Genomic DNA, 13,233 nt, shown 5'->3' with positions numbered 1-13,233 from the left:
AGAGAGGGAGAAAAATAGAGCAGAACTGAGGGGGCTAGGGAGGCTGGGGGGAGGGTGTGTTGCTCTTTTATATGTATCACAGGAGGTCTCCCTGAGGAGGTAACATTTGAGCAGAGGTTTAAAGGAAGTCAGAGACCAAACCACAGGAATATGTGCAGAAGGCGCGCTTCAGGCCCAGGAAACAGCACGTGCAAAGGCCCAGAAGCAGGTGCACGGATGGCAGTTTTGACGAAAAGAAGGCTGGCATAGCTGGAGTGTTATGAGTGAAAGGCTTTTATCTCTTTTTCTATTCGGGTCAAAATCAGCACACAACATAATCCAGAAATTGAAAAAGATGTATTAAAATATTCACAAAAATACAATTGAAGATCAAAAAATAATAACAAGCTTGATGGTTTTTCCCTAGCTGATACATTTCTATTGAAAAACTAGATAGTTTGGAATTTCAATCTCTAAGTAATGCCTTTTGCATGCTCCCATACAGAATTAGCACATAATTTTAAGAGGACTCATTTTGCCAAGATGAAGACATGGCGGGGGGACAGATCTGCCCTTTGGGCAACCCTAGTTTGTTATCTACAGCCAGGCAAGGAGCGCTGAGGCACAGGAAAAGCAGGGACCAAAAGGGCCGCAGGGGCGGGGGTGCGGGCTTGGGAAGAGGCCCATCTCAGTGTGAGCAGCTTCCTTCAGGAAAACCCGTCCCGGCAGAGCACCATGCTGGCAGTTGCCCTTGCCTGGGGAGAAGGTTAGTGAGAACTGGTGAGGATTCTCTGCCAGAATGCCAGGGCACTGACAGAGTTTGAGGTGTCTGGTTGGGCAGGAGGCCAAGACGTTGGGCTGGGGAAGGGGGTGGGGAGGGAGGAAGAGGCCTCCAGGTGTCATTCGAGTGAGTGGCCCCCACAGCACCAGCTTCACCAACACATGGTTCCAGCACCGCAAGAAGTGAGGGCTCTTGCTCTCAGGGAGCTCAGAAATGTTTAGTTTATTCACAGGAACTGTTGAGAAAGAAGTGAAAAAACAATGCCCCTTTCCTCTGTAAAAAAACGACTGTAAGGAAACATGACACAGGCCCGTCTACAATGTGTGTCCTCTGTACCTCAAGCACAGCCTTGGTCAGCTATGCGGTTCTCACAGTGGCAAAGGCTCACCAGGGTCTCAGCTTGAAGGGCGGTGACAATCTCAACACCCTTCCCTCCTAACACACATAAAAGGCCTTCCAAAGGCTCCTATGGTTTTCAAAATAGATGCCTGAAAAGTTTGAGGATGCAAGGCAGAGTTGACCACTTTGTGGAAATGTCTAGCGCTATGTCGCTGTGCGTCACTCTCTTGGGCTGGGCCTGTGAACATGGAAGGCGGCAGAGCAGGCATATTTTTCTCCATTCCGCACAGAACACAGAGCAGAAGCTGCCCAGCTCCAGAAGATGTGTGTGGTGACAAAAACTGATCCCCACTGACTCACACAGATGTGGTATGTTAAGGTGGAGCATTATAGGAATAAACAAAAATAGTTCCTCAAAACACAAAAGGCCTCCGGTGTGGGACAGAGTTCATTCTAAAGCTCATGTGCCCTTTATCTTAGCACCTTGTGCACACCTTGAAATCTCAATCCTGTTTTATTCCCTTTATGAATTATCTTACAACTCAGCCTTCAAACATACCCAGAAGCTGACAAGATGAGAAGAAAAAGCAGCAGCTCATAGTGGGCTCCAAACTAGAGGGGAGGAAAAGTAACATTACCCCTTGCTGCCACTTACCCCAAACACGTTCTACAGACCAGCTAGACGCGATTCTTTCCATAACTGTGGGCTTTAGGACAATTTTAAAAGGGGGGAATTTTAAACGAAAATGGGAGAAATGACAACATAAGTGTTCAATGATCTTTACCATGCTTTCCATTCCCAGTAAAAAGTAAAAACTCATAGATTCTAAGTGGGGTGCGGGTTAGTGAATGGGAGAAAACAACTTTTAGGGAAGGACAGCCAAACTGTCTAATCTAGGCTCTCGTTAACCTCCATAGTCTTTGAGGCACCATGAAGCTGTTATAAAGCCACGACTGATGCTGCCTCTTACTGGAAGCATGACTGATGCTTTATAAAGAAGGTGATTCTTTGGCGGGGCGCAGTGGCTCACACCTGTGATCCCAACACTTTGGGAGGCCGAGGCAGGTGGATCACCTGAGGTCAGGAGATCAAGACCATCCTGGCCAACATGGTGAAACCCTGTCTCTACCAAAATACAAAAAATTAGCTGGGCGTGGTGATGCGTGCCCGTAGTCCCGGCTACTCAGGAGGCTGAGGCAGGGGAATCGCTTGAACCTGGGAGGTGGAGGTTGCAGTGAGCCGAGACTGCGCCACTGCACTCCAGCTCCAGCCTGGTAACACAGCAAGACTGTCTCAAAAAAAAAAAAAAGAAGGTGATTCTTGCCAGGCACAGAGGTGCATCTATAGTTCCAGCTACTCAGGAGGCTGAGGAGGGAGAATCACTTGAGCCGAAGAGTTCAAGGCTAGTCTGGGCAACATAGTGAGACTCTACCTGAAAAAAAAAAAAAAAAAAAAAGTGAAAGAAGGTGATTCTCTCAAGAGCGAGCTCTGGGATATTGCAGAGTGGCAATATAATGATCCCAATTCTGCCTACTTAGAAGGAAAGAAACTCCTCTCCTTTAGCTGTATGGGGACTGTTATTTCAAGCTGAAAAGACATCAGCAAAGAATAAAACCAATACCTTTTACTCTCCACATTACAGTAGTTCTCAAGCAAAGCTTGGATTTTCTATTTAATCAGTATTGATCTAAAGGTATCCAGAATAAAGTAACCTTTGGCATTTATCCTTTGCTAATCTTGCTATTATGAATCCACAAATTGATACGACACATTTCAAGGGTGCAATTTAGCCTATACAGTGCTAACAATTGCTCCATATTTTAGTGAGAAAAACATCAACAAAAACTTCTCAAATTGTTTTCAAGTGGCAGAGCCAACAGGTATTTTTTAAAAGCTGCAAACAAATAAATGGTGCTGACTTTGTGTTAAAGGCCAACCAGGATATGCGTCCATCATAGCATCGCCATCCTCCAACTACAATAAAGGCTAAGACTGATTAAGCCCTTAGATTAAAAGGCCATGTCTACTGGAAATACTACAGGATCTGCCACTGTCTCCATTAAGGCAAACCATTTCTAAATGATGGTGATAGGAATGTTTCTGAAATCTCCCAAGTGTAAATGACCTGAAAATAAAGTACAAAAACAGCAAGACAGTAGGTACATATGTAGAATCATACCATTTTTTCATCATGCAACACTGGCTCCTCACATCAGGAAGATTAAATAGAATATTTATACATATCCTCTGTACACATCTTTCTCTCCCTCTGTGAGTACACATGTACTTGTCCTTGCCTGGGTCTCCAAGGCTACATGTGGTAATGGGCTACATTTTCTGCACCAGAGTCCAGTTTGGTTTTGTTTCTTGCTGAGGATATGTTCTAGGTCTTCTCTTAATTTTTCCGGATATCCGCATACACCACAGACTCTGACTTGTTAATCTTGTCACTGTGATGTCCGCCGGAGTGGTCTAACTGCGCATATATGACTGGGCCCTGGAAAAGGGAAGCAGAAAGATTAGAGGTTTGAAAAAGCTGGTAGTTCCTTCAGCTACAGGCCTAGAAGCAGCGATTAACGTGATCACATCAGGGTTCCAAAGCAAAGAGTTCCCTCTTTTGAATGTCTTCAGGAACACTTCTTATGGATAACATATCCAGGACTGACTTTGAAAGAAGATTGGGCATACGTTGACAATAGTTAAAGTGGGAACATGGGGCTTTTTACATTATTCTTTCAAACATTTTTGACGTTTGAAAATTTCTATAATAATATTCTTTCTTAGGAATATCGCTTATCTTAATAACTATCACAGAATTCCTCAACTCTTACAATTGGGGTCAGAGTCTTAAGGACTAAGATGGGAACTTCCAGCCATCTGAGACCCACAGAAATCATGAACTTCAGAATAATCAATCCACGCAAGAAACCAACATATTTGGTGCCACCCAAAGATACACTCGATTTGATCTGGTCACATTATACAAATAGGTATAGTTTCAAACAAATAGTTTAAAAATATTTCAAATATTCTTCAATACGACTACATATAGCATAATTCTTTTAGTCTGAGCCTATCATGACAAATACAAATATTGCTTCCTTGATTTCTAATATCAGATAACTGTCCTTCCTGTTTTAAAATAAAATTAAAAAGAAAAAGCAAAAAGCCACAATCTACACAGATATAAAGAAAAACCCTAAATGGAGTAAAGCAGAACCTCTTCTTAGCCTCAGCAGTAAGGAAGAGGTTACAATTCCAGGGAACTGTCAGGGTCCCATCCAGGAGAGCAAGGGAACGCTGGGTGGCCTGGGGGCAGAGTGAATTCCCTAACTCTTGGGGGAAGAGGTCAGAGAGGTGGCTGCACTTCAGGACTCTCAGTCCAGACTCTAAAACTGTAAACAACAACAAAACAGCCTTGGTTTTAAAAGAAAAATTTAATATTACACAATGTCAACTTTTCTCCCAATCTAGGGGTACTCCCTTGAGAAGTCTAATAACGTGCTTAAGCTTTCACCTTTGAAATAGTAAGCTCAGTAGCCAAAAGCACATGGTTTAAAATAAACACATTTATCCCCATCCAGGAGCCCTAACAACCTGTGTCCTTAGTGTGTAACTTGGGGTTCTGTGGAGTTCAGGTACTCCAATGTCTACGGAAGGGACAGGCCCAGTTGTAAGGGCTATACAATGGTGTATCTAAAAGCGGAGTTAGAAAACACTACAGGCTGGGCGCGGTGGCTCACACCTGTAATCCCAGCACTTTGGGAGGCTGAGACGGGCGGATCACCTGATGTCAGGAGTTCAATACCAGCCTGACCAACATGGAGAAACCCCGTCTCTACTAGAAATACAAACTATTAGCTGGGCGAGGTGGTGCATGCCTGTAATCCCAGTTACTCGGGAGGCTAAGGAAGGAACTTAAACCTCGGAGGCGGAGGAGGTTGTGGTGAGCTGAGATTGCACCATTGCACTCCATCATGGACAGTAAGAGCGAAACTCCGTCTCAAAAAAAAAAAAAAAAAAAGAAAAGAAAACAACACTGATGACTGGATCCATTTGAATGTTGGCAGATCTACAGTCTGAATTATGATGTCATCTTTGTTGAATCTTAAAGAAGAATGTCGGTCATGTGGCTCTGGGCATATTTGTAAATTTCTAAGCATAAGTTTCTTTATCTCTAAAATGGTACTACTAATAATATCTACATTTTTGTTTTTTGTTGTTATGAAAATTAAATAAGATGAAACCTATAACTTCGGCAGTGTCTGACAGATAGTACTTAATACATGTTAGTTATTATTATGAACGTTTTGTTACACAAACACACTTTAAAATGCACTAAGGTAACTGATCAGGTAAACTAAACAGTCAAACTCTGTGTGTTTATCTTTAGTCTACAATGCCTGTCATGGGTAATATTAACATATCACATGGTTAATTACCATACAGAGACCCTATATGTTCATTTCAGAAAGCTGCAAGTTAAATGCTAACCCCACCAGAAAACAAGGAAGTTAAAAAGACTATTTCCTACCAGGAACAGAATGAAAACTAACTGTTCCCTGGTAATATCTATTTCCAAGAATAGGACAGACTTTGCAACACTGAATTATATAAATTCTTAGATAATAAAACCCCATATCATAATTCCTAAAAATTCACTAAGAGTTATAGAATATGTTCATAGGAGGAGTTTACAACGTGTGACTGATTGCACAAATGGCTACGAACTCTTTCCTTCACTGCGTCTTACTCTTTGCAACATAACGCTGTAGGTCCTTCCATCAAGAGCAGAAATCTATTTCTCTACCCCTTGAATCTGGGCTGATCTTGTAACCAGCTTCGAGTAACAGAATGAGGCAGAAGTGATGCTGTACAATTTCCACACCTAGACTCCCACAGACCTTGCCGCTTCCACTCTCTGGATACTGGGACCCAAATAGCCACCATTAACACGTGAAGAAGCCCAAGTTAACCTGGGCTAACAGTCCAGCTGTCCTCTATATACCTGGCCAACAGCCTGCCAATAGTTAGACTGTAAGTGAAACCACTGTAGACTGTCCAGCTACCAGTCAACCTTCTAGTCAACTGCAGATGCACAAGTGAGCCAGCAGAGATCACCTGAACTCACCCAGACCAGAATCTGCTCAACCAAACCACAGAATGGGGAGCCAGATAAATGGAGGCTGTTTTAAGCCACTATATTTTGGGGTAGTTTGTTATGTGGCAGTAGATAACTGATACACCATGTAAGTGGAAAAGAATGAGAATAGAGAAAGTAAAGAGAAAAAAAAGAACACAGAATTACCTCTTAATTGGTCAGTAAACGTTAAAATATCAATAGGGTCTTTAATGTGAGACAGTATTGTCTTTCATGACAAGAGAATACAACTATCTGTTGAAAGCATATGGGAAAACATTGAAGAAATCCCTTCCTGTTGATGGATTTGGTATTCTTCAAACTATTTACCACTGCCTCATGTTATCCTCATTCCTCCTCTCTTAGAATATAATAAAGTCTTAAGTCAGGGACTTTGTTAACTTCCTAGAACTTGGCAGAATGTAGGTGCTAGATGAAGGGATGGATGAAATAAAGGATGCAGAGAAACTGCAGATGTAGGTTGAGATTGGGGTTTGCTGACAGATCTAGCTCGATCTAGAACACCTCTATGAAGTCTAATTCTGAGTGCTATTTAGAGGTGGAAGGAGCCCTGAATATCTATGGAATATGCCTCAGCACCTTGCTTTTGAGGACTAATGAGGCTGCTCAGGACTTCAAGGGGTTCCACTGAACCAGGATCAACTTGGAAATGACCCACCATTGCTAAAATGTTCACTTCTGGGTATGCAAGAATAGAGAAGAAAAACAACAATGAAAGCTACATTAACCTGGCTGCTTTAACTCTACCTCTTGGCACTCGCCCTCCCCACCTTCCACTTCATTTATTTATTTATTTTTGCTTTTACACAAAGAATTACAAGTAAGTGAAAAATTGGTCAGAATATATGTTTTCAACTACTTTCTACATGAATAGGCCTTAGCTATTGAAAATGTTTCAGTTAACACATTGCTTAATATAGGTCTATTATTTTAGTTACAACTAGAGATAAAATTATCACTGAATTTTACTTGTACCAATATTAATTATTTATTCCAGTAAAAAACCATATTGGTGAAGGTGGGGGGAGAAGGTCCAGGAAGAAAGGGTTCTAGAATAGCAAAGAGACCTGCTTCTAATTACAAATTAAAGTCATTACGTTGTGTCCTGTGGTACACCTTTGTGTCCCGTGGTACACCTTTGTGTCCTGTGGTACACCTTTCGTAGTCTCTGTAGCCGATAGCCCTGTGTGATTTGATCCTGGTCCTTCAGGTACTAGAGGAATCTTCCCAACATACTAGCATGAATTGCTAAGAGAGAACATCTGCTTTTACCTTGTGCTCATTGACTGTTGACCGAACACCTTTTGTAGTATTTATTTCACTGCTTTTAAAGTCAAATATAATTATGAAACACAGCTATGTATTATGACTTTCTTTCAGATAAATGAGAAAAACACCGATCATCACAGTGATGGTGAAATGAATTAAATAGACAGGATAAAATATACACATGCTTTAGAACCAAACAGATCTGGCTCAGCCGCTAACTACTGACCTTGAGCAAGTGACTCACCTAAGCTTCTGTTTCCTTATATAAAATAGGGACAACAAAGTAACTTACCCTGGAGGACTGCTGTGAGGACTAAAGGGAAAATGCACGTAACTACTTCTTGAAACATTACCCTATCTATGCACTATAGTTGACAAATACATAAATATTCCATTCAGTCACTGTTTTCCAACAAAACCCAAAAACCTACCTTTTGCATACAAAGCAGCAATCATTTCCAGAAAAGGATCTAGAAAACCAACTATTCAGGGCCAGTATGGTGACTCACGCCTGTAATCCCAGCACTTTGGGAGGCCGAGGCGGATGGATCATGAGGTCAAGAGATCGAAACCAACTTGGCCAACATGGTGAAACCCCATCTCTACTAAAAATACAAAAATTAGCTGGACGTGGTAGCATAAGCCTGTAGTCCCAGCTACCTGGGAGGCTGAGGCAGGAGAATCGTTTGAACCCCATAGGTGGAGGCTGCAGTGAGCCAAGATCGTGCCATTGTACTCCAGCCTGGGTGACAAGAGCAAACATCTCAAAAAAAAAAGGAAGAAAGAAAGAAAGAAAACCAACTATTCATCAAATACATATACAAAAATTACTTTACATCAATCTCATCCAAACTAAGCTTCACAAAGAAAACATTTTTACTTATCTTTTCCCCAATGCCTTAACACTCAACTCTAAGTAGTGCCTACCTAACACCTTCCCAACCCAGCCTTCCCCTCTACTTTGCTGGAAGACCTCTAATGTGGTTCTGGTCTTTAATCTCCCTTTGCTTAGGTAGATGACCCACCTTCCTCTGCCCTAGGAGTGAATCAGAATGGCATCAGCTTCTAAGCCACAGTGCTGGAAGCTAGAACAATCAGCAGTGCCTCAAAATGCTGAAGGAAAATGATTTCCAACCTGGAATCCTACCCAACCAGAATAGCAACCAAGTTTGAGGGAGGAGAATAAAGACAATTTTAAAGGTGTTAAAAAGGTATTAATTATCTCACAGTTTTACAGGTCAGAAGTCTGAAGCGTGTTTCACTGTGCTAAGATCAAGCTGTCAGTAGGACGTGTGCCTTCCATAGGCTCTAGGATAGAACCTGTCTCCCTGCCTTTTCCAGCTTCTGGAAGCTGCCTGTATTCCCTGGCTGTGACCTCTTCATCTTTAAAGTTAGCAGTATAGCATCTTCCAGTCTCTCTCCGAAGCTCACCCTTCTGCCTCCCTCTTCTAAGGACCTTTCTGGTTACAATGGAGCCACCCAGATAATCCAGGAAAATCTCCCCATCTCAAGGCAATTTAAGACATCTGCCAAGTCCTTTTTGATATGTAAGGTAACATATCCTACAGAATCCAGAGATTAGAATATGAACCTCTTTGTAGGGCCATTATACAGTCTACCATGCAAGGTCTCAAATTTTTACCTCTTGTGCATTTCTTCTCACTTGGTTGGTAGTATCCAAGGCACAAGCAGAAGAAATAGAAATCTTGTCATAAGTAAATATTTTTTTTTTTTGAGACAGAGTCTTGCTCTGCTGCCCAGGCTGGAGTGCAGTGGCGTGATCTCAGCTCACTGCAACCTCTGCCTCCCAGGTTCAAGAGATTCTCCTGCCTCAGCCTCCTGAGTAGCTGCGATTATAGGTGCCTGCCACCACGCCAGACTAATTTTTGTGTTTTTAGTAAAAACGAGGTTTCACCATGTTGGCCAGGCTGTTCTCAAACTCTTGACCTCATGATCCACAACACCCGGCTGAGTAAATGTATTTTAAATGAAGATTCAGTCAATCTGTACGAAGTGCCAAGAACGTTAAGTACAGTCTTCAAATTATAAAACACTCATGAGATGAGAAAATAACTACCATTAGCAAGAAATATATAAACAAAAGCTATAGTCAGATCAGTAAAGACTACAGACACTAGAATTATCAGTTTTGAGGTATAAGAATATTTAATATGCTTAAATAAATAAGATAGGTGAAAATATAATGCAGTTATAAGGAACTATCAAAATTAGCCAGGTATATTTTAAAAAGAACCAAATAGGTGCGGTGGCTCATGCCTATAATCCCAGCACTTTGGGAGGCCAAGATGGGTGGATCAGGAGTTCGAGACTAGCCTGGCCAACATAGTGAAACCTTGTCTCTACTAAAAATACAAAAATGAGCTGGGAGTGGTGGTGCATGCCTATAATCCTAGCTACTTGGGAGCCTGAGGCAGGAAAACTACTTGAACCCAGGAGGCGGATGTTGCAGTGAGCTGAGATCGCTCCACTGCACTCTAGCCTGGGCAAGAGAGTGAGACTCTTTCTCAAAAAAAAAATAAATAAATAAAATAACATTTCTAGAAAATAAACCTATAATATGAAATTGCAATTTAAAAATGTTTAAAAGGGGCTGCACAGTAGACTAGACAAAGCTAAAGAAAGAATTAGTGAAAGAGGACAGATGAAGAAATTATGCAGAAAATGGCAGAAAGACAATATGATGAAAGATATGCAAGACAGGCTAAGAGACTTAGAGCATAGAGAAGGTCTAATATACACATCATCAAAGTTCCATAAAAAGATACATAGATAAAATGCAGAAAGGAAAAATTCAAACAGATTGTGACTGGAAATTTTTTAGAGTTTATTAAAGACATCAACCTTAAGACTCAGGAGGTACAATGAAATTACAAGCAGATGCAATAAGGGATAATCCATAATTAAACAGTATGTAAAATGCAGAACACCAAAGGCATAAAGAAGATCTGAAAGGCAGCCAGAGAGAAGAGACAGATTACCCACAGGGAAACAATGGGAATGTCAGCTGATTTTCCCACCACTCTTCTCTTTATTATTTCTATCTGTTTATGCTGGGTTTAATTTGCTTTTCTTTTTCAGGTTTCTTTAGACAGAAGCCTAGATCATGAATACTGATGGACTCTTAGGTTGCTTCTATATTTGGGCTATTGTGAATAATACTGCTATGAACGTGTATGTATAAACATCTCTTCAGGACTCTGCTTTCAATTCCATCCTTGTATTAATACTTTTAACCTATGTGGATCTTTATATTTAAAGTGGTTTATTGTGGACAGCATATAATTAGTTCTTGCTTTTCTATCCAATTTGTCTACCTGCACCTTTTAATGGAGGGTTCAGCCCATTTATAGACATGCAATCACCAGTCTAGTTGAGTTAAGTCTGCCACTTCATTACTTGTGTTCTATTTGCTCCATCTACCCTTTGCTCATTTTCCCCTCCTCTCCTGCTCACTTTTGGATTAACTGAGTATTTTAAAAATGATTACATTAAAGTTTCTTGTTGAAACCTCCAACTATGATTGTAAATATGTCAATTTTTCCCTCCAATTCTCTCAGTTTTACTTCACTTATTTTCAAGTTCTATTATTAGAAGTATAAACATTTAAGATTATGTCTTCTTTAGGAGTAGATCACTTTATCATCATAAAAAGTCCTTCTTTATCCCTGGTTCTATTCCTTCTTCTGAAGCCAACCTTCGTACCATTACCATCCAGATTTACCATTATCCATGTTGTAGCATATGTCAGAATTCCATTCTTATCAGTTATTACCATTTAGAGATACAGCTTTTTAGCTGTATCTCTTTTATTTTTTCAGTGTTTGCTCTAGAGTTTGCAGTATATATCTTTAACTTACCACAGTCTACCTTTAAATTACCATTTCATAGATAATATAAGGACCTTACAACAGTATTCTTCCATCCTTCCACCCTTCCACCCTGTGGGTCAAGATGGCCAGGGGCAGACCTCTGTTACTTATAGTTAAATGATTACAAGCTTGCTTTGCTGTTTATACACTGAGATTTGTGCCATGGATCAAATGTTGAATTGAAGAAAACTCCAAACTATGGTGCAGTAAAATACAAATTGTTTAAGGTCGGTAAAAGCAGAAATCAGGCGGCAACAGGAGGCCTATAGTGAAGACCATCCGAGAGTGCTTTAAAACCGCAGAACGCTGCGGTGTGGTTCCAAGGCAGCCAAGACGGCTTTGGTCCCACAATCTCTTCCCGACATAGGGTCTGCGTGAGGGTCTCGTGCAAGAACTCTGGGAAGGAATGCAACCTCTGCTCACAAGACTCGGGAGGGTCCTACAGATGGGAGCTTACAGGTCCGGAGAAAGGCCGAGATAACTGGAACCCAATGCCACAGGCTCTGCCTATGTTCTCAGAATATGGAGTAATTCTGATTGCTCTGTGTCCGCAAAGCTTGGGAGATAAAAGCCCCTTGATGCATTGTGTGTGGTCAGATCTTATGGTGCCTTATCAGCTGTGCCTCTTTACAGATGAACCTTGCTAAACAATGGGTGGTAAAACTCAGTGTTCTAAGTTAGCATTTCTTAGAAGAACCACATTTGCCTCCCCTCCCCACAGCCCGCAAGATTAACAAGATAATTCACCTAATAAAAGTGTGTGGAGCCCAGAGCTCAGCGCCAACAGTTCACCCCAAGCTAGAGTGCCCCCTGGACCCATACTGTGAAATTCTACTCGTCTTTGTTTTCTTTTCTCACTCCCTCCTCACCACAGGGACTGGGGCAATTCTCGTGCCTCAGCCCCCTGAGTGGCTGGGATTACAGGTGCACGCCGCCACACCCGGCTAATTTTTGTATTTTTAGTAGAGACGGGGTTTCACCATGTTGGCCATGCTGGTCTTGAACTCCTGATCTCAAGTGATCCACCTGCCTGAGCCTCCCAAGGTGCTGGGATTGCAGGCGTGAGCCACTGAACCTGGCCAAAGATATTTTTAAAAAAATAAAAAGAAGTATTTTATATTTTTCACTTATTTGCCATTTTCAGTGCTCTTCATTCTCCTGTGTAGATCTAAATTTCTGTCTGGTGTCCCTTTCCTTCTGCTTGAAAAACTCTGACATTTGACACAGCATGTCTGCTGGTGATAAATTCAGCTCTTTAAAAATATTTGTATTTTAAAAAAAGAAAATAGAACAGAAATGTCAAAACAAACAAAAAATATTTATATTTAAAAGATATTTTTGATAGGCAAAAAATTCTAAGTTGATCATTTTTTTCTTCAGCAGTTTAAAACTGCTGGTTCCATCATCACTAGCCTCATGGCTTCTGACGAAAAGTCTGATGTCATTCCTGTTAAGTCTCCATACGCAAGCCTGGAGCCTGAAAGTCAAGTCCTGCCTGCCTCTGCTGAAGTCTTCCACCCACTCCTAATCACCCGGTGGAGCTTCCCATAAGCCTCTCACCCAACCCTGCCATCTTAACTGTTCTTATGAAAATGTAAATACCTCTCACCCAACCCTGCCATCTTAACTGTTCTTATGAAAATGTAAATACCTCTCACCCAATCCTGCCATCTTAACTGTTCTTATGAAAATGTAAATACCTCTCACCCAACCCTGCCATCTTAACTGTTCTTATGAAAATGTAAATACCTCTCACCCAATCCTGCCACTGTAACTGGACTTGTACACTCCTTGCCTCTACCCCCCACCTCTG

At 41.4% G+C, this 13,233-nt stretch overlaps 1 protein-coding gene across 1 annotated transcript in view; it reads right to left on the bottom strand.

Moving 5' to 3' along the window:
• Positions 1-3,260: 3,260 nt before the first annotated feature.
• The window catches only part of MPZL1 (myelin protein zero like 1), a 60,061-nt gene continuing 50,088 nt past the window's right edge, over positions 3,261-13,233 (bottom strand). The window contains exon 6 of the mRNA XM_012444615.2: positions 3,261-3,597. Coding sequence (XP_012300038.1) covers positions 3,496-3,597 — 102 coding nt within the window. The 3' untranslated portion in view covers positions 3,261-3,495. The remainder of the gene's footprint in view (positions 3,598-13,233) is intronic.

The sequence above is a fragment of the Aotus nancymaae genome, unplaced genomic scaffold (genome assembly GCF_030222135.1).
Source record: "Aotus nancymaae isolate 86718 unplaced genomic scaffold, 86718_ANA_hifiasm-v0.15.2.pri h1tg000108l, whole genome shotgun sequence".
Taxonomy (NCBI): Eukaryota; Metazoa; Chordata; class Mammalia; order Primates; family Aotidae; genus Aotus; species Aotus nancymaae.
This window is presented reverse-complemented; position numbering and strand designations above follow the sequence as displayed.